Source organism: Coloeus monedula (assembly GCF_965178545.1).
Source record: "Coloeus monedula genome assembly, chromosome: 20".
Taxonomy (NCBI): Eukaryota; Metazoa; Chordata; class Aves; order Passeriformes; family Corvidae; genus Coloeus; species Coloeus monedula.
This window is the reverse complement of record NC_138800.1, coordinates 4,406,026-4,426,806: the sequence shown is the minus strand read 5'-3', so window position 1 is coordinate 4,426,806 and position 20,781 is coordinate 4,406,026. Positions and strand designations below refer to the sequence as shown.

The 20,781-nt window shown below is 48.1% G+C and overlaps 1 protein-coding gene across 1 annotated transcript in view; it reads right to left on the bottom strand.

Annotated features, from left to right (window-relative positions):
* Positions 1 to 20,781, bottom strand: part of COL26A1 (collagen type XXVI alpha 1 chain) — a gene marked incomplete at both ends in the record, with an annotated part of 163,564 nt that overhangs the window by 11,305 nt on the left and 131,478 nt on the right. The window contains 6 exons of the mRNA XM_082294521.1: positions 1,376 to 1,437; positions 2,886 to 2,978; positions 8,870 to 9,022; positions 10,206 to 10,322; positions 12,233 to 12,277; positions 15,272 to 15,425. Coding sequence (XP_082150647.1) covers positions 1,376 to 1,437; positions 2,886 to 2,978; positions 8,870 to 9,022; positions 10,206 to 10,322; positions 12,233 to 12,277; positions 15,272 to 15,425 — 624 coding nt within the window. The remainder of the gene's footprint in view (positions 1 to 1,375; positions 1,438 to 2,885; positions 2,979 to 8,869; positions 9,023 to 10,205; positions 10,323 to 12,232; positions 12,278 to 15,271; positions 15,426 to 20,781) is intronic.

Below are 20,781 nucleotides of genomic sequence, written 5' to 3'. Positions count from 1 at the left end.
CTCTCCCAGTTTCAGCTGAGAGCCAGCAATGCTCAGCACTATCCTGTTGCTCCCTGCCTGCAGCCAGCCCCACCAGCTCAGCTGAGCTTCCCACCAAGGATTCAGAGACTCAGGCCTGGTTTAGGAGGTTCCCTGGGGCTGCCAAACGAGGTAGGGCACAGACCAGGCTTGGCCCTGTGTCAAACATGCAGCATGAACAAAGCTCAAGTGTCCATAAGCATCCTTTGCTCCTGGAAGCTCTCCACGGTGTGTGGTGAGACAGGGATGCTCAAGAACACCGAATTCCACATTGCAAAAATAAAAGATTTACAGTGTGTGCTGTGTGTCAAAAAGCCAGACTCTGCTGCAGAATCTACTTATGAATTGTGAATTACCTTATATTTAATGATGTTAAACTGCATCTGTCATTTGGCTGCCAAATCTCGCACTGTGTTCATATCTATCTGGAGTTTCTCATTGTTCTCCAGAGTATTCCCTAATTGAAAGGATTCTGCTACACTGGCAAACTTTCCCTAACCTGGTGTCCATTGCTTCTTCAAAGTGGTTAATAAATGCATAGGAAAAATCTTCTCTCTCTTGTTTTCAATTCCAAACTTCCTCTTATCAGATCTAACTTACATCCCTCTGCTAAGTTACTTAACCTTTCTCTGTGCTTTCCAGTCATGTGAGATTCCTTCAAAAAATTTGATGCTGCTGCTTTACCTCCACATTAAGCAACATTCTTCCCAAAACTGAGTCCCTTTGTATCAGCCAACCACAATTTGGTGTAGTTTGGCAGTTCCCTATTCATGACTTCACTTCTTTCCATTTAACCAGCTTTTTCCATCCATGTACTGAGTACTGTGCCCTTCTTCTACAATAAATTCTTTGGAGTGAGGTTTTTGCCCCTCCATTATTATCTCCCCCCTCCACAATTTTTGTATCAATAAATAATCAAACGGATGGGAAATTGTGATATTTTTCTTCAATAGAAAGTGCTATGTCTGGAAAAGTAGGCTTAACACATTCACTCTGGTGAGTTGGTGAATTCCCATTGAGGCATTTTTGTTCTTTTTATGTGTTCCACAGGAAATGCAGTATTTTTCTGTCACTGTGTTAGTAAAGCCCCTGTCAGATCCTTTGCATCAACTCAGGCCACACTGAAATGTTTTGACACAGCAGCAGCACAATGTGTTGTTGTGATTAAGGGAAACTCTGGAGAGCACAACCTTTTCAACCTCTCAATCCAGAATGAGAAAAAGGAATCAAATCCCAGAATTTCATGGGGAACAAAACAGCAGATCTAAGACTATTCTCTCTCCTTGTGCAATGAGATGATGTTTCACCACTGATCCTCCCCCTCTGCCCTTCACCCCAAAGCACCAAAGCACCTTACTTGTGATCCAGGGGCTCCGATGGGTCCTGGGGGCCCTTTGGGTCCTGAAGCACCTGGTGGCCCTGGTGGGAATCATAATTGGAGACAATTTTAGGAAGGAATAACCCTAAATTCCAAAGGCATGCACTTCCTTTCATGTTCTGCTGAGTCTCTCAGCGAGTGAGAACCCTTCATGGACCCCAGGACTGTGAGAACCCTTCATCAAACACTGGATTACTGGACACCCACATCCTGACAGAATACATCCCTATGCCCTAGGGGAGATGTTAGAGCTCTGAGAGGAAAAAAAATGGCGAAAATAGGAAAGAAGGATGTCAGTAACATCCTGCATTTCCATTCCTTAAAATGCAACTGTTGTGAAAACTCAAACTGGATCCATGAACAACTACACGAGAGTGAGATACTGCAGGTGCTGGTCCTGAAACAACCTCAGGTGGCAAGGGAAGCCCCAAGGCTGCTGCAGTTGGTGTCTCTGGGGTGTCACAAAGCTGATGATGAGGGAGATGGAGTTTGGCCAGAGCCAGGGGAGAGGCTAAGTGGGGCAAAGAAAAGCTCTCTCTTGGTCTTCACTCACTCCAGTGGCAATAAATTAATTTAAACTCTGTACCACAGGAGAGCTGCTTCCAGGATGAGTTAAACACCATCTAAACAGGTCAACTTGTCTCACACAGTCACTTAACAGATTCATTCCTTTTGAAAAAATAATTATATCTCAACAGTAGCTGTTAAATTATACCTGCAGATGGGAGACAGGATATTTGCTTAGCCTGAACTTAGCAATACTCCTCTCTGCTTTACTTGTCACAACCCTTGAGATGAAACAATGTGGACATTATACACAAAGTACAGCTGAATCAGCCTCAATCTTTAATGCACCATACAAATGCTTAAGTCAAAGAATAAAGGAATTGAAGGATAAATGAAAGGCCCTCATAATGAAAGGAGAAGCCTTTTCTGCAACTAATGGGAGTTCACTCCTAAATATGCATCATACAGGGAAGTGCTGACGTTTGCAGGAATATTATCATTTAAGCCACCCATCAGCACAGAGAGAAAGAAGGCTTGCAGGGAATTTTCATCTCAGATTCTGATTTCAGTTATACTGCTGAGAATCTGGAATAGCTCAAACTGGCTCCAAAGTCTTCATACACCTCACAGAGCATCTGGCCAGAACCCTGCTTTGTGGAGCTCTGCAGTGACAGGACAGGATTGCAGCAGGATGAGAACAACTCTGCTCTCGGAAAGGAATCACTGGACAACCCATTCTTAAGGACAGCTTTTCATCAGCCCCTTTCTCAAGATGTGTCCTGCCAAAGGTAAAACAATCAGCCACCATAAGCAGCCACAGATAAAAAACCCAGTTACATCTTGCCACCCTTCCCACTGCTTCCCTTCCAGTAAGGACCACTTCCCTTCCCTGCAGGCACCCACTGACCATGCACTCTCCATCAGGAAGTCTTTGCTCATCCTCGCCCCGCTCCCAGCCCTGCAGCCCAGCCCTGTGTGTCACCTGGTGGCCCCACGGGCCCCGGGGCTCCCCGCGGTCCGGGCAGTCCAGCCATGATGGTGTCGATGACGGTGGAGGCCAGCTGGGGTTCGCCATCTGCGGCACAGAGCAGCGTTAGTGGCGAGCCCGGCCGGGATCTCGCTCCAAAATCCTCTGGCGCCCGTTGCTGGCCAAGGGCCGCAGCGCTGCAGGATGCTAAATTGGGGCTCTTGGAGCACTTGCCTTTTGCTCTCAAAGGGCTGTGTCCCCTCGTCCTGCAGAGCTGCTCATCCCACCCCTGAGAACCGCAGACAAGCTGTCCTTTCTCTCGAAACCTTGGTGTTTTACACACCTGTAGAATCCCACCTTTGAATAACTGATTCAGAATTCGGCATCCCCGAGACACACCTGGCTCGTGGCTGCCTGGCAAATGTAGCAGGGACCTGGGGCTCCCTCCTGCCTGGCACCAGGGACCTGCTGAGCCCCCCTGGCAGCACATGCCCCCAGCGCAGCCAGCTCACCCAGGCAGGTGCTGGTGGGAGATGCCCTGAGGTAAGGATGCAGGAAAGCTCAGGGCTGGGTGTGCTTTGCCCCCTCTATGTGCTCAGGAAACTTTCCTGCCATTTAGGATTATTTTAGGTGTTCAACTGGGCAGGTTCACTGAGTTCTGGGAAATGGATGGAAGTGGGAGTGGAGCAGGGAAGGGAAAGCCAGGAGCAGGAACTGGAGGAGTTTTGTGCTTTTGCACATCTTTCTCAGTTCTCTCCAGTCAGGAATAAAACCCAGCAGCCTGTAGCTGTCCTCAGCCTTGAGCCAATAGGTTTCTATGCAGTTGGTAGCTGAATAGAAAACCCACAACTATAAATAAAAAAGCAACCCCCAGTATTTACTGCGATGCCAAAACCATGTTCAACAACCCTGTTCCCGGTGGACTTATACCATGGCCCACCAGTAATCTGGAGAGGTACCTGAATGGCAGTGCCTTCCATCTGAGCACCCCACAACACTTTTGGACACTTGTGGAAACCTGGGGCAAAAATTCAATGGACAACCAAGACAACAAGGCCACAAAACAAGCAAGGGAACCCCACATCCTGGTGCTACCGAGACTTGGAGTCCACTGTCCTGACCCTTTGCTGTAGGACCAACAACCTAGCTCCTGTTTAACCTGGATGAAGATGTTGGCTCCTGGTCACCACGATGGCAAACCCTCTGAAAAGCCCACATTTTCCACAGCAGGAATAACATCCATCTCCTCCTGCTCATGACCTCAAGCTTACTCATGTTTCCTTCCACCCATCCCTGTAACTCATCGCAGTAAAATTCAGGGGAACCCTGTGCAGTAAAAGGCTGGGAATGTCTCCCTGCAAATGTCAAGTGACACCAGGAAGGTCAGAAGGGTGTTTCCTTACTCTGCAGAGTCCAGCCCAAAGGTCAGAAGGGGAACTCTCCAGAAATTTAAGCAGACACACTGCAAAGCCTTTCCAGCTTCTGGAGCTTTGGCAATGATAGAGAGGACCTCCAAGCCAGTTGTTTGAAAGCAGCTCCCAGGGAAAACTGGCTTTGACTGCCAAGGATGACAGGACATCTCTGCAATGCCCTCCTGGCAGCAGAACAGCACAAGATCCAGCCCAGGTCCATCTAAGAACCAAATTTTGTGCCTAAATCCTGAATGCAAGCAGGTATTTATTTGACTACTGTTTCTAAACCCATTTAACTTCCCCTCCTCACAGCCCTGAAACAAAACAACTGAGACTCTTTTCATGTTCAGGAGGAAAGGTACCCCAGTGAAGTGTGTAATCCAATTAATTTGAGTTTTATTTGACCATGTCAAAATCCATCACGGCTTGGGAGCAAGATGAAATTGGGAAATGAGCATCAAACAGCAGTGAAGGCATTAACAGTTGCAGAGCCTTTTGTTTTTAAAATGAGCAACAAAATCAACTGCACATCCACTGAGAGGGGCAGAGGATGGACTGCAAACAGCCAGGGTTTAATTTCTCCTGGAGGTAAGCTGGGGATAAAGACTTGGGTTACAAAACATTCCAGCTAAATGGTACATTATTACAATGACAGAGTTACTCCCACAAATCCACCCATCCTGACACTTGACTCAACGTTATTTATGAAAGGTGATTCCATGATTCTGACACAGAAGAGAGCTCTGATCAACAACCCTTGGGCTCAGCAGCTCCTGGATGGCCTGGGCAGCACAGGACTGTGGCACTTTCCTTCCTCAGCTGTCTGGCCAGGCAGAACTCACTCAGACCCAGTTTCCTTCCAGGATCAGCTCTGAACGAAGCAGTCTGTGAATGAAATGGGACTGAAGTGTGTTAAAACACAACCCTCACATTTTTTTAAGGGACTGCCTCCATATTCTTATAAAGCAGCAAGAATAACTTGTATCTCTATAAACTCCCTTCTCCTTATAAACAGGGGGACATTCTGGGGCTCTCTGCAGCTGGAGAGTGTTAGAACAGCCACAAAATAGCATCAAAGGGGAGCAGGAATCTTCCCTTCTCAGCTACCTCCTGCACTGACCCAGGCCCTGCTGGGCTCAAGAGCTGGATTCTGTTTCAGTGCTTCTGGATACCCCAAAGCAGCAGACAATTGTTTGCTTCATATGAGAAGACCTTGATATAGAATTTGCTCCAGCCAAGCCAAGAGGAAGAGTGAAACCAGTGTGACTTGGTCAGGTAGGAGCAGCTATGTTCTCTGGAAGGGGACAGAGCCATCCTGAAACAGCACAGAAATGCCCTGAAGGACATGGTGAAAGCTGCCCAGCCAGAGCAGCAAAGGCAGCTCAGGGCACACTTGAAAGCAGCTAGTTTCCTCAAATCCCTTCCCTTCTCAATATCCTTCCTCCTCTCCTTCCCCTTCACTTCCTCTGCTCTGCTCTCCTTCCTCAGGAAGGGCCTTGCTGGCAGCAGGCACTGGGATGCTGCTTCACAAATCCCTGTCCCTTATCTCCACTGATGTGCTGGGCACACAATCAGCCCACTCTGCTTCAGTTTCCCCTTCTCTCCCCTCAGGCTGCCCAGGGGAGTGGTGAAGGCACCATCCCTGGAAGTGTTAAAAAATGTGTGGCTGTGGCACTTGAGGACATGGTTCAGTGGTGCTGGGTTGATGCCTGGACTTGATTTTGGAGGTCTTTCCCAACAGTGATGATTCTGTGAAAACAGGTTGATTTTATTTCCATGTGTCCTTTGAAAATCTTCAAGATGTAAGAAAACAGACCTCAGGGGCGAGAGTTGCATTCTTTTCTCCAACTTTTCCCTAGAAATCATCAGTGTTAGCACAAGCAATAGGTCTGAGCTGGCTCTAGACCACGTACCCGATCACTCATTTTTACATGGCAGGGAAAGTGAGAGATCCCAGTAGCAGCAGCCCCAGCAGTGGGGAACAGCAGCTCAGCTTCTGGCCAAGGGCTAGGGTTTCAGACTGAGGGATAAATTCCCCCATTATAGCCTTGATTTGTTGAGACAGGATGGAAATGAAGTAATCGTGTCTTAATTTTTTTCTGCTACCTGATCTGGAGGGAGAAAAATGGGACCATTTCTTTTTCCACAGCACAGGGAAACTGTGAGAAAATATTTGTCTCCCCATTTTTGGCTTCTGCCTGTGGATAAATATTGCCAACAGGAACTTGTTGCAATTAATAAAGGCACAGGCATTAACCATGTTCAGGCAGAACCAAACTCTGTAAAATAACAATAACCTGATACAGCTCTCACATCTCATTTCCATTACAAGGAATATGCTTCCCTCTGCTGTCAGCAGCTGGAATCTTGTGTTTATAGTTTTCAGATGTGCTCCTTTCAAAATAAGTAAATACATTTTTTTTAATCTAAACCAAATTTACAAGGCTAAGTTTTACTGGTGGTAGATGATCAGCTTTCCACCAGCCTGGAGGAGGCAAAATCAGCCAACACAGAGACAAAATAGTAAGAAAATAGACTTGATATTGCCAGAGCATTGTTATGGCCACATAGATAACTTGTACTTGCAGTTGGATTTGTATAAAAAAAAATTGCCATAAAGTTTTGGGCTACTTCTTCTGCAAACCAAGAAATCCACAGGCATGGAGGGAGGAATGCCATGGGGTGCCCAAGGATGGAAATAGAACAGGCACCTTCTCCTCTCTCTTCTCAAGTCCACACGGCTGCCCAGTGCTGGCAGAGATAACAGAATTAATTATACACCCATTTATCCTCTTCCCATTTTGGGACAATACCGAGTTCACCCTTCTCACACATCAGCTGGGAAGGCCGTGCAATCAAAGCCTTTATTCACTTTTTAATTTATCCACTACTTCACAAGAAAGTTTAATTCAAAGGGTGGTTTGAGGGAGGGGGCAGCAGCAGCACCCAAACTATCCTTCAGGATCATTGGAATAAAAGGCAGAATGGCCCCATTTGGTGTGACCCTGAGAGGAGTGAGGTGGCTGTAGTGCAAAACTTCCTTGTTCTAAGGCTGATGAATGCAGCATGTTGATGTGTGTTTTGTGACAATCTTAGTATTGAACCTCAATTATTTGTCCTGCCCATACACTCTGAGTAACTGACTATGAAACTGAGCTGTTAAAATTCTCCCTAAATTAAAAATACATCTGTTCACTTATGGGAAAAGGAGTCTGGAGAGCAGAGTGGGGGAAGGGAAGGGAAGGGAAGGGAAGGGAAGGGAAGGGAAGGGAAGGGAAGGGAAGGGAAGGGAAGGGAAGGGAAGGGAAGGGAAGGGAAGGGAAGGGAAGGGAAGGGAAGGGAAGGGAAGGGAAGGGAAGGGAAGGGAAGGGAAGGGAAGGGAAGGGAAGGGAAGGGAAGGGAAGGGAAGGGAAGGGAAGGGAAGGGAAGGGAAGGGAAGGGAAGGGAAGGGAAGGGAAGGGAAGGGAAGGGAAGGGAAGGGAAGGGAAGGGAGAGCTCGAGATAACTGTCAGACATGGGGAGACAGTAATCCTTGGCTGTAACTAAGACAGCTGAGCTTTGAAGCTGGAGAGGAGCAGCAGAGCTGGGGAAGAGGCACTGCCGAAGTCTGGGAGAGTGTGGAAGGGAGACCTGACAGAGCTGGGACTCCAGGAGTTTACAGACCAAGGGGAGGCACAGCTGAGCTCTGCTTCCTCATTATCACATGCCAGCTACACAGGGCTGGTCCAGGAGAATCAAGCCCAAATCTGAGAGCATTCCAATCCAAGTGCAGGAGGTGCCTTTCCTAGAAAGCCTTTTCTTGCCCTGCACAGCACAAATCAAATAAATGTGTTTTTAAAATCAGCATAGGCAAAGAAACCCTGGCCCTACCCCAGTTACAGGGAAGGGATAAATCACGGTGTCAGTCTGAACTTTCCAGTCCATAATTCTGTTTTGTGTGGATGTGGGATAATGTGGATGCACCAGAAACACAGGTGGAAGATGCATCTGCAGGGGCAGCAAAAGAGACATATTTAACAGATGTCTTGTTATAATTCCAGAGCTGCAAATCTTTGGTCCTTAGTGGTTCCTGAGCAACCCTGACACTCCAACACCACAACAGTGACACCAAGAGGGCTCTGACCCCGCAGCTTTGGTGCACCAGTACCTAATCTGCCACTCTGGATTCCTCTGTCCCTTGTCTCTCAGGTGATGCTACCTGAGCTCTGTCATTTCACTAGAGACCCTCTTCCCAGCAGCCACTCCTGATGGAAGCTTACAGGACACCGAGTTGCCTCCCCAAAGCTGTGATGAACCTAAAAAAACAGGCACAGGAAACAAAATCCCCCAAACCCTGCTCTCACTGTTGGTTTTAGGAGAGCAGTGACTCAGTTCTTCATTTGGGAGAGGTGAACCCCCTCCAGCTTCCAAGATGTTTTATCTTGAACAGGAATTTCCAAGAGACCCACACAGTGGAGACAGATTGTCCAGCTGCTCCTGGGGCCCTGGCAGAGCCTGGCAAGGAGGTGGGAGCATAGCTGAGCTGCTCCATGCCTGCCCACTCTGCTGATGCCACAGGAAAACATGGGAACTGAGGAGGGAACTTACTTTCTTTTTCAGCTGTGGGCTGGAGTGAGTAGAGAACCCCTTGCTGGAAGGTAAGAGGGAGGCTCGGCGTGGCTGGTGGCCCTGGAGGACCTGGGGGACCTGGGATCCCGGTTTCTCCTGGAAGTCCTCTTGGTCCTTGAGGTCCCAACATCCCTGTGCAGAAGCAGGAGAGGATGTGTTAGTACCTTTGGGGGCGTGCTAATGATGCTATAATGTAAAAAGACAGCAAGAAGACAAAGGATTTCTGTCCTGAAGTGCAGCTGTGGGAATTAGAGGGGTGGGGAAAACAGAAACAGCTTCCCAATTTTCCTTTTTTTTGTTTAGCATCTTCCTCTGCAAAGCAGAGAGCTTGACTTGGCTCAGAGGTGTTGCCTTTGAGCAATCCAATTCCTGAAAGAGTGAAATCTCCCCTCTCCCTGAGGCTGAGTGAGAAACTACAGGCAGCAAAGTGTGAAATCAAATCCTTCTCTTCCCCTGCAGGTACACCTGTGTCACCTCCCTGCCAGCAGAGCTCGGGAAGCACAACGGAAGCAGAGCCAGTCCAGGAGCAGACAGATCCGCATCCTGTGGGGCTGGAAGGCTCTTACTGCAAACCAAAAAAGGCAGACACGTCCTTGGCCAGACTTTGGCCACTGACAGCTTGCCAGAAAGTGCCAAAAAATGTTCCGGGCTGCTCTCACATTTAAGGCACGCTCCAAGTTTTAAATCTTTCCCGAGCTCAGACTCACAAGGCACAGCCTTTTAGACATGGAGAGCACAGAGCCTGAGGTCTGGCACCTATTGTGCAGTATCACCCTCATCAAAACATTCAGGAATGTTTTGGGGATGAAGAAAGACTCCTAGCTCAGGAATGGAGTGTTCTCTGAAAGAACGGCCTCCTAACCTTTTCCCTTAACATACAAAAGCATCATTAGTTTGACATCCTGGCATCTGACAGCTTGACACAAATGGTGCAGAAAAAAGGGAGTTAAAACAGGCACCCAGTGAGAGGGTTAAACAGGGAACGCTCTGCTCCAAAGGCTGACAGGTCACAGACTCTTTCTTACAGCTCCTGAGCAGGATGGGGAAACGTGATCCTGCACTGCAGCTTTCTGGGACAGGCTCTCTCCAGCTCCACAGGAAATCCCAGGGTCTGTCATTGCTCGTGCAGGTGGTTGCCTGCCCTGGGAGCTCCTGGCTGATTCCAGCTCCCACAGGACTCGTTGGAATGGATTTGATACCAATCGAAGATGCTCAAATCTTGTGTGTCTGGCCTTTTCTGAGCTGCTGTCACAGACAGTTTGTGTGAAGTGAAACATCTCCTGTCACAGCAGCACTGCCCATCTCCAGGACTCACCTGGTGGCCCGGCTGGGCCCCTCTCACCAGGTTGTCCCTTCTCTCCTTTTGGCCCTGGTGGTCCTGGAAGCCCAGTTGGTCCAACCGGGCCTGGGGGACCAACCTGTCCTGGAATCCCTGAAAATGTTCAGAAAGGAAATTAGCTGGAAGTTAGGACACTGCTGAGGTCAGAAAGGCTTCAGCAACCTTGAAACCAGAGGAGAGACTCAGTGATGCAGAGGGGGAGAAATGCAGCAGTGCACAGACAGGGTGGCAGGAGAATGTGCTGCAGGTGGGGGTGGGGAGCATGGGTGGGAATGGAGGGAGAGAAGGAGAAAAGGAAAGAAGCTGGATAACACCTTCACAGCTGGTACCAGGGAACAGGGCTATAGAATCAAATCTGGATCCACTTCCCACTCTAGATGTGGGATAGCCCACCTGGGGTACAGAACCTCGTCACCCCAGACATTCATCCAAACTCTCCTCATTTCTCAGAACAAAGCAATAATCCCCCAATATCAGACCCCCTGGAAAGATTCCCCTTCCTCTCTTCTTTTTCCATTTTGGAGAGATATCCAAATTGGTTTTTCTTACAAAAAAATGAAATCTCTCCACCTTCAATCCATGATGAACTGGGCAGACTGGAGAAATGACATTTCTCACTGGCTTTGAGTGGGAGTGTGTGCCTGTACTTCTGTTACATTCAGTCATCAATAAAGATCTGATTTGAGTATTGAACAAGGAATTAAGGTCAGGTTTTAATTTGGATCAGCTTCCTTATCCACAGGACACAAGCTGCAGCCTTTTCTATGGATAGAAGTGCTCCTTTAATGGATCTCCCCTGGCAGGGGATGCTGTCCTGGGAAGCCCAGACAAGTGATCAGAAGCCCTTTTAGGAAAGCAAGAGCATTTGTTCACAGCACTGGCAACAGCTTCTAGCCCTAAAAAAACCCCCAGCACACCTGAAACTTCACTGCAGCAAATTCTTTCCAGCACAGAGGGGAGAACAGCAGAAACTGTTTTGCAAGCAGGACACGCTGTGCTGCTGAGTGTGGATCAGAACGTTCCCTCACTTGTGTAAATCACCCTCAATCCTTCAGTCCAACCTTGTAACTCAATCCCATGAAGTCCTGCAGACCAGGAGCAATCATTTCCTGCAGCATCCTCAATCACACTGTTGCAGCAGAGCTTTAGAGAAACTGGCACTTCCTTCCCTGGGGGGCGAAGCGCTGAAGGAAAGGCTGGGAGAAGCAGCACTGGGTAATGTGTCAGGCTAGTGCTCATACTGGTGACAAATGGAGTTACCAGCTTAAAAGAGACAAGTGCAAAAGGGAGAAGAAAGAGGGAAGGATTCAGGGAAAACGGGGGAGACCAAATCTTCAGCTGGTATAAATCAGCTCTGCTGCAGTGGCAATGCTTCCAGAGAGCTAAAGCCCATGGTGAGCGTCTATCCTCCAAAATGTATGAAGCAAAAGACCACAGGAAAAATATTTTTAAAAGGCAGAGGGTGAGTAATCTACTGCTGGAAACCAAATCAGATGTGCAGAGACCTGGATTTTCTTCCTGGCTCTGTCATTAACCTGCAACACACCATCTGCTCCCCTCCTTCCCCAGGGGTTTTCCTGCACAGGAGTGGGGCTGCTCTGTTTGTATGGAGCTTAGGAAAGTGATGCCCCGAGCACCCCAGAGGCCCCTGATGTCCCTGGCAGGTAATACCAGCTAGAGAAGAGTTTTCTCCCATCACTCAGGACATGCCCTGCTGGCTCTGGCCACATGTGCTTCCATGATCTGCCTCTCCATCAGACATTGCTGTCCACCCCTTGTGTGGGAATTAATGTCTCAGAGATGATAAAACTGGTGTTTGGCCTCTCCAACCAAAGCAGCCCACAATCAGATAAAGCCCAAAGAACACATCCAGCCTCTTCATCTGTGAGACTCCAAAGAGTTCCTGGCCACAGGACCCTCCTGCTTTTTGGGGCTTAAGTACAGGACTGGGCATAACAACAGTTTGTGCTTTGAAAGAGAAACAGCAGAAACTATGAACTTACCCTGTGGTATCAGCTGCTCCTCTGCACCTCTGGGTCCTTTAGGCTCTGTTTAAGAAGAGCAGGGTAAAAATTAAAAAAAAAAAAAAAAAAAAAAAAAAACCAGGAAAAAAAGAATAGGAGAAAAAAGAGAGATATGAAAAATTAGGTCTCTTGCTGCCAACTGGCTCAGCCAGACTATATATATTTTCTTAATACTCAGAAAAATGTATTCTGTTGATTAAAAGCTGATCAGAAAGGCCAGTGGTGCAGCTGTCTCAACAGCACTGATTGCTTTTAAATGATTGTCTATTCTCAGCCCTGTCACTCACAGAAGAAATAACTACCCTCATAAACAGTAGCAAGTTTTCCTGGACCTCAGCCTGGAGAGGCATCAGCCAACCCAGAGCTACAGGGTCATCCAGAAACACCCCCAGAGCTCACAGCATCCTGTCCTTATCACCCACCTTTGTGTCAGGCCCCAGCATCCTGCCCTTGATCCATCCAGCTTGGTGGCATGCAAGGTAGGGCTGGGATTTATTTTGGCTGAACACCCAGAAGCAGGGCAAAGTAGGGAATGTTTCACAAAGGGCTGTGGGGAAGAGGTGGGAGGGACAGAGGCTTAGCTTTCCACAGCCCCAAATCACTCAGGACACTCAGGTTTGACTTCCACCTACTCCAATATCCCACATGATGAAAGATTTCCTGAGATCTCTGTAAGAGAAACCTGGGGGCAGCTTTGAGCAACAAGTCACAGCACAGTGTTGAAATCATGCAGAATGGGCAGTTCCCCTCCACCCTAAATTGTGTGGAGTTCCCTTCAGTCCACCAAAATCCATGCTGAGTTTTTTTGGCTGGCTTTGAATTGTGGACACAGACTGGTGTGGGGAGGGAAGGAGGCCAATTGTGGACCCAGCTCCATGAAATATCCCCACAGCTCCTTTGCAAAGCAAGTATTTGAAGCCCACAGAGGCTGGGTAGAGGCTCCAGCAGGCAGCCACGTGTCAACGAGCAACTGAACTGATTATTTCTAATTGCTGAAAGACACTGTCCTGGCTCGAAACGCTCCAGTGCCTTCCTGATTCCATTATTACGCCACAGTCATTATTCCACACCAGGTTAAATAAATCAAGGCCAGAAAAACAAAGGGTAACAGTGAGCAAGGACTACACCTGGGAGCACACACACAGCCTGGAACCTGGCTGACACAACAGGCTCACACACAGCTCAGACATTGATGCCTTAGGTTTTAACTTTTATATTTTTCAAATCCAGTATGTAACTCTGAAACTTCATACAGCCTGTTAGTTACTGTTCTCTCATGCTGGTCAGACATAACAAACCCTCTCTAGGCCTGAACTCAAGGACACCTTGTTGTCCCAGGCCCCCAAAATATGTAAACTAAAAGCCTTTGAGAGGAGGGGAAAACTTGGGGTAATTACATCATTAACTGAAGTTATAACTGGAGAATTAACCCTGATATGCAAATGGACCAAACCTATAAAAGTGTGAAGAACCTGTGACCCAGGGTCCATCTTGGGTGGAGGCTTTGGACTGCCCAGGGTGTGCCTTTGAAGGCCCTTCAAATAAATTCCTACTTTTATTCTTTTAATCTTGTCTAGCCTCTGTTTTCAGGTAGCCACTTCAAGGCATCAACATCACCACCTGCTTTCGGGAGGTGACCACCAGTGACCGCCTGGCTTTGCTGCAGGGGTGGAAGGTGCTGACCCTGGACCATGGGCTGAGCCTGACCAAAGTGCTACAGGGAAGCTGTTCTGCTTGGCAGCACTGCCAAAAACCTGGGGGAGAGGCAGCCACTGCTCTGTGCTCAACAGGACATGGCCATGTGTAAGGAGCCTCCACGGGGAGATGACTTGGGGTGGAAGGCCCAGAGTCACCAGCATTTCACTGGGCTGACTTTGGTGCGGCGAAGTGCAGGTGCAGAGATACTGCCACAGCAAAAATAAATGACATGGAAAAGGCAGAATGAGCATATAATGGACACTGGGGGAAACTGCTCTAATTCAGTTCCTGGCAGCTGTGGCTGTGGTTCTGAGAATACTTTGTAGATCATACTGTTAGCGAACCTCCCTCCATGTTGTGGCATCATGTCAAATCATAAACAGGGACGACATCTGGACTGTGTTGGTCGCTCCAAGTCTGCTGCAGTCAGGAAGGGCTGCCATGATAAACTGCTCGGGCCGAAAAAATGGAAAGAAAAAAAAAAAAGGAGAAGAAAAAAGCAAAACAGGCCCTAAAGAATAAAGAATTGCTCTGGGAGCAAGCAAAGCAGCAGACAGACAGGGCTTTGGAAGCAGAGAGCAGGGATCTTGAATAAAGATGCCAAGGTCAAGGAAATTCAATGCATGGGGATCTGTCTGGCCAAATGGGCTGAGAGGGAGACTTTCTTATGAGTGTATTTTTTTTTCATGCCACAAGAGGGATCATAAAACAGCCCATTGTGTTTATGGCAAATTTAGAAAATACAAAGCAGACTGCAACTCATGCTGCTATTCATGGCAAAGTTTTTTGTCCCAATAAAACCGAGAATGACCTGTGCAGCCCATTCCTCTATCCCAGCACTGCTCCCAGACAGGGAAATACTGCAGCTGGTGCTCAGTAGGTGAGCAGGAACTGTCCCAGCGTGATCCAGATGGCTCTCTGGAGTTTCCTCAGGAATGTTTTGATGTGCACCCAGGTCTCAAAACCCACAGCCTCTGGACTTAAAACAAGTCCACGGGCAGGCCCAGTGGGCCTACTGGGGTTAACAGAACTCGAACAGACCCAAATTCAGCTCCCAGCAGATGTTTGTGCCAACAGAAACTGCGGCTGCCACAGGCCACCATGGCTGGCAAAATGCAGCTTCATGGGTTGGCTCCTGAGCTTTGCTGCTTTCTTCCAAGGACACCTCTGCTCTGGCTGAACTCAAGGAAGGACAGAGACCTCCCAAATCCTCTGCTCTGCAGCTTCCAAGCATAGAGCAGACCCAGGGTCCTTTTCAGCTACCCCAAAGGCATCGTGCGTGTAGGATGGGTGATTTGGTGAAGAGCAGGCCAAACTTACCAGCAGATCCCATGGTTTTCCTCAGGACAGTGCTGGGGTTCAGCAGGGGAAAGGCGTCTGGCAGCAGGTCATCGTACCACGTGGCTGTGGTGCCGGTGATGGGCAGGTTGTTCTCCAGGGCTGGGCTCCTCTCTGCAGCCTCGAGCAGCAGGATCTGCACAGGGCGATGTGGGGAACACAAACAAGGTCAGCTGGATCTTAGAGAAGGGTCCTCACAACCCCAGAGTTGTGGGTTCAGTCCCTAAATGGGCCCTTCAATTAAGAGTTGGACTTGATGGTCCTTGTGGGTCCCTCCAAATCAGAATATTCTGTGATCTGTGATCTGGATGGTTTCATACACGGGCTCAATTCCTGAAGAGGTCCTGAAACTCCTCTCCTTACCAGCAGGAGCTGGGAATAACTCTGGTCCCAGACCACAATATTTTGGTGTTAAAGCTTTATTGGTTTCTGGAAATCGGCAGCAATTAGCGTAGGAAGCTGCTGTGTTAATTGTGAGTGTGTCCCCACAAGCCTCCTTGGGGAGGACTTCGCTGCCTCCAGAGGGGCTCAGCCTCACGTGGGATTGTGTCCCTGGTGAGAAACATGAAACCAGGGACCAAAGCTGGTGTTGGGGACACAGCACTTCCCTGGTGTTCAAACCCAGAGTCAGAAGATGAGAAATTACTGGGAGCTGGGCTGAGGTGAAGGGCTGTACCTGCAGGCCCAGGGTAGCAAACTGAGGACAAGTACTGGTTGTTAAAACACAAACACCGACCAAATTAAAGATGATGGAGAAGATGGAGCTTTTAAAGGGTTCAAATGCTTTAACTTTGAAGCAAATAATAAAAAAAAAAAGCATGCTATTTCCTCAAAGAGCTCTTCTGAGAAGCAACAGGATATTATCAAAACTCACAGCAGTTTCTAGGCCTTGCAAACACACAACCTTCAAATAAACCCACATCCCAACAGGCATCCCTGGGGTGTTTGGGCCATTTACAGCCTTCACTCCTTGGCAAAGTGACCCCACTATCCCCACATGATTCAGGCTGTTCATCAGGCTGTGCTCCCTGACCACTGGTGGCCTCCATGAAACTGGGGTTGGTCTCTAACATGGCTACATGGGAACATTTTCCTAGGCATGCAACACTGAGGTTTGTTACAGCATCATCTTTTCCTGCTTGAAAACCACCTAAGCAATACTGATTTAGGGATAAGGGAAATAAAAGGGAACGTGGCTCAAACTTTCCACTAAATCCCTAGAAGTTTCAGCTTTTACACACTGTGTTGTCTTTACATAATGAAGTCACACTGCAATTATAAATGAGAGTGACTTGGCTCTGCTTGTTTGTTTTTAACTTGCAATTATTACAAGGTTTATCACTTCTTTATTGCAAGGCCTGGTGAGAGCCAGTACTGCAGCAGCGCCAGAAATGATGAACTTCCTGCAGAATGTACTGGCCTGATGGGGGTGAATCAGAAACTAATTAAACTGGGAGCTGGGTTAAGTGCAAGGGAACTGAACCTCACTCTTGCAAACAGGCAAAATTCTTCCTTTATTGCAAGGATCTTTATTCACACATTCACAGTTCTGCTTTCTGAGTACAGCAAAAAGGAGTAAGGTCACAATGCTTTTCTTCACCAGGTTTGCCTGATGCCAGGCAGGAAGGAATCAGTTCCATCTGCCTTTTGCACTCTGTGCTCCTACCCAATGATTTATTTGTCAGACTTTCCAGGAAATATGTTATCAGCTCAACAAACACTTAAGCATGTGCCTTACCATAATTGTGCTTAACTCCCATTGCCATGGGACTTGAGTGTGAGCTGAAGACCTTTTCTGAATCGCTTTATATTATTTATTATATCATCCTTTTACTTCCCTAGCAAACACCTGGACGATGCCAAAATGTGCTCGGGCAGAGAGGCAGAACTAACCCTGGAGGTGGCGAATTAGAGGGGCTGCAGCCAGGGCAGGGGTGGGATGCTCCAGCTGCAAGGAAGGGGCACACAGGGGCTGTCTTGGACAGGGTTTTGCAGAGCTGTGGGAACTGGGATATTAAATCACTGCAGCCATGGTCAGGGCCCAGCAAACCACAGGGGCCCGTGGCCCTCGCGGGCGGCGCGAGCACGGCTCTGCCGAAGGTCGCATCTGGAGTGGAACAGCTCCAAATCATTTTTATGGGTGATAATAAAAATGTGTTACCACATAATCAACACAAAACAGTGGCAACGGTATCCTTTTCATTAAAACAACATGTTTTAAATGAGCACTCTGCTGATAAATGCTGTAAAAGCTGTAAAGGCATGCACAGGATAATCCAGTATGCGCTGTTATAAATTGACTATATATACTTTGCAGTCATTAAGGCTCAAAACCATAGTAACAAGTTTATTTTCCCTGGGCACAAAATGATAGAGGTCAGGAAGTCTCCAGACTTGAAATTGCTGAGAAATTCTAGTTTTTATGATTAGGACTGAAGAAATGCCCAAAAGAAATAAAGCAGAAAGAAGAGAGCTCTCACATCCGTGAGATCCACAGAGCCAAACTAAAGAAGGAGAAGCACAAGGGATTTAGTCACATTCAAAAATCTCAAACTACACATGGCTCTTTCAACAAGGAGTGTCCTCTCACAGCTCACACAGCACAGAGCACAAACGGGCTCTTTACACATTATTGCAATAGCACTGGAGCCATTCATCCATTTTCTGTCACGTTCTGTTTTTCTTAAGGCTGCCATTGCTGTAGTCAGGGGACTCAAGGAGAATTCCCACTTTCATCAAAGAAAAAAAAGAAAGTTTTGAGCCCTTTGAATAAACTGCTGGAAAATGATACCACAGAGGCTCACAGCCAGAAAGAAAACTAGCAAAATGTGCAGTGTTTTAAAATCTCAATACTAAAATCTTGGTATTTTCTAGTCAATTCTAGTCTACCTCAATACGGTTGAGGTAGAGAGAGGGATAACACCAAGGGAAGAATGTGTGGTTTTCACTGGGAATCTTCATTGCAAGCAGTGGCCACCAGTGTTGCTGTTACCACTTCCAACACAAAAGTTCTGCCTCCATGAGAAGTGGAGGGAGCAAACATCCTCATGCCACCAGATAAATGAAATATGCCTTGCCACCGTGGGTGATGCCACTCACCAGCCAACCAGGGAAGGCAGAGAGGAGGACAATGGTTGCTGCTTGTGGTGCCAGGACAGCAGATCCCTGCAGGACACAAAACCCCCTTTCCTCCCCACCTTGCACTGTGCAGTCCGAGTTGAAGGATGGCCTCAACTCAGGAAAACACTCAAACTTTTGTCTTTCTGCATGAATGGAAGGAAAAACTCAAATCAGCCTAAATGGCCGTGCTGAACTGGAGCCTCTAGCAAGAGAGGTTCCAGCAGCACGAGGGTTTGTCTCTGGCTCCAGACCCCAGGGCTCAGATGCAGCTGAGCTGGGTCAGGAGGCTGGAAAGGACTGAAACGGAGCCACATCTGCTGCCAGCACCGTGCGGGAGCCGGGCCGGCCGCAGGAGCCGTGTGAACACTCAGGAACCAGGAGATGACCCTGCCCTGGCCCAGGCTCCAGGGCCAGCACCAGAGGCTGCTGCCTGCAGGACTCACCCCAGGGCTCCCAGACCCGCCAGGCTCCCAGGGCAGGGTCTGGCTCCTGCTCCACTGCCGGGGCTCGAAGCCTGGCTGTGGATCCCGCTCCGCTCCCAGCCCTCCGCGGGGACACGAGCGTTGTGTGCCTGGAGCTCAGTCCCAGCTTACTCAACCCACCTCCTCCTTTTGCCAGCATAAACTTTCTCCACTTCAGACAAATACCACATTTCTTGCGTCAGATCAAAAGCTCAGGCCAGGGACAATGGAAATGGGAGGACGGTTTTCATCTTCTTGAGATGTTCAGTGTCAGAGGACTTTTTTTTTGGCTTGTAGTGGCTTTCCAGAACCCTATTTTTGTTGTTCCCACTCATCAAAAAAAGATTTCACAAGGGCGGCCTCCTCCCATCATCTGTCCTCTGCTCACATTCCTGATGTCCTGTAACTAGGTAGGTGTTAGAAACAAGGGAAGAACAGCCAGGCTTCCAAAGATGTAAAAGTTGATATGACAGGGCTCAGAATGCTTTTTCTTTGGATAAAAATCCAGATGGATATTATTAATTAATAAACAGGGGATATTTGGTCTCTTGAAGCATTGGTGGAATCAACTCCCTTCCATCCCTCTCTGAAGAGGAGGAAAAGAAACTGCATGAATCCAGCTCATCAGCTAAAAATTCCAGTGTAAAGTAAGATTCCCTTGATCTTGTAGAGACACAAGCTGATTAATAATGGTAATTGCATAACTTGTTGGACATATCTTTCTTCATAGCAAATCATTTGGCAATATAAGAGTTTTTTAATCATTCATCAAGACAGACCTAAAGAGGGAGTTTTACCAAATGTGATGGGGAATGGTCTCTCTCTCACAGCAGTGTGGGACCTGTGAACACAAGGCTCCAGCACAGACACAAGTGCTTGGTTTCAAAAGCCAAATGATATCCAGTAAGCGTCCACCAAAATCTGAGGAGCTGGGTGCCCAGAGAGAACGTGGGTGACTTCATCCTTAAAACATCTTAGAGGCTTTGGCTAAAGGGACAAGATAATTAATGCATGGAGGAGTTTTTGTTGCATTGATAGATTATGGGGGGAGCACTAGCTGATGTCATTGTAGTGACCCAGTGCAGAGCAAAAGGTGAGGTTTATGTCATCAGATGATGCATGGAAGGCCGAAATATGGACCAAAGGCTTCTATCAGGTAGCACAGTTCTTGTTCTTTCTACAAAGAGTGCTACAAGATTTCCAAAAAAAAGGATGGAAAATGCAACAGTTTCCTCACCAGGTACCTTCTGGAGGGGAATTGGGGCAGAGAAGATGCAAAAGCACAGGCTGCCCTCCCAGTTCAGATGAAACACAGGCACTGTTCAGGAGCTCCTCAGGTCAGACCCTCGAGGCTTTGCTTGAGAGAACAGCTCAAGGGAAGGATTGGCTGTGGTCCCGGGAGGCACGCGGGGAGCTCCTCTGAATGTCCTCCCCAGTGGGATTTACTCTGCTGCTGAGGCCCCAGCCTGCCACAGCTGGCACCCCAAGGAGCCAGATGTGGAAAGGATCCAGCAATCCTTCAATGCCCTGTACACAAAGCACACAGAGGAGCTCAGAAATCAGTTCCTTTGAAACACCTGATAAAAATACATGGAAGCTATAACCTTCCACCCTCAAAATCACATCATTCTTCTGCCCCAGGTATTGTTGAGACCTCCTGGGGATGTAGGAGTGCCAGGGATGTGAAACCAGACCAGCTTCAGGTGAACTCAGCCTTGACCAAGTGTCCCCTGTGCCCAGCAATGGCTTTGGGATCAGCTCTGCTTCCCCCAGCTGAGGAGCCCTCAGCTCAGGGATTCATCTCAAACAAGCTCAGATGCCTCATGTATTCCTCTCCTCCATGGAGCTCTGAAGTCTGCAAGGAGAGAGCAGCATGAGGGAAAAGATGAGGAGACTGGGCCTTTCCTGGCT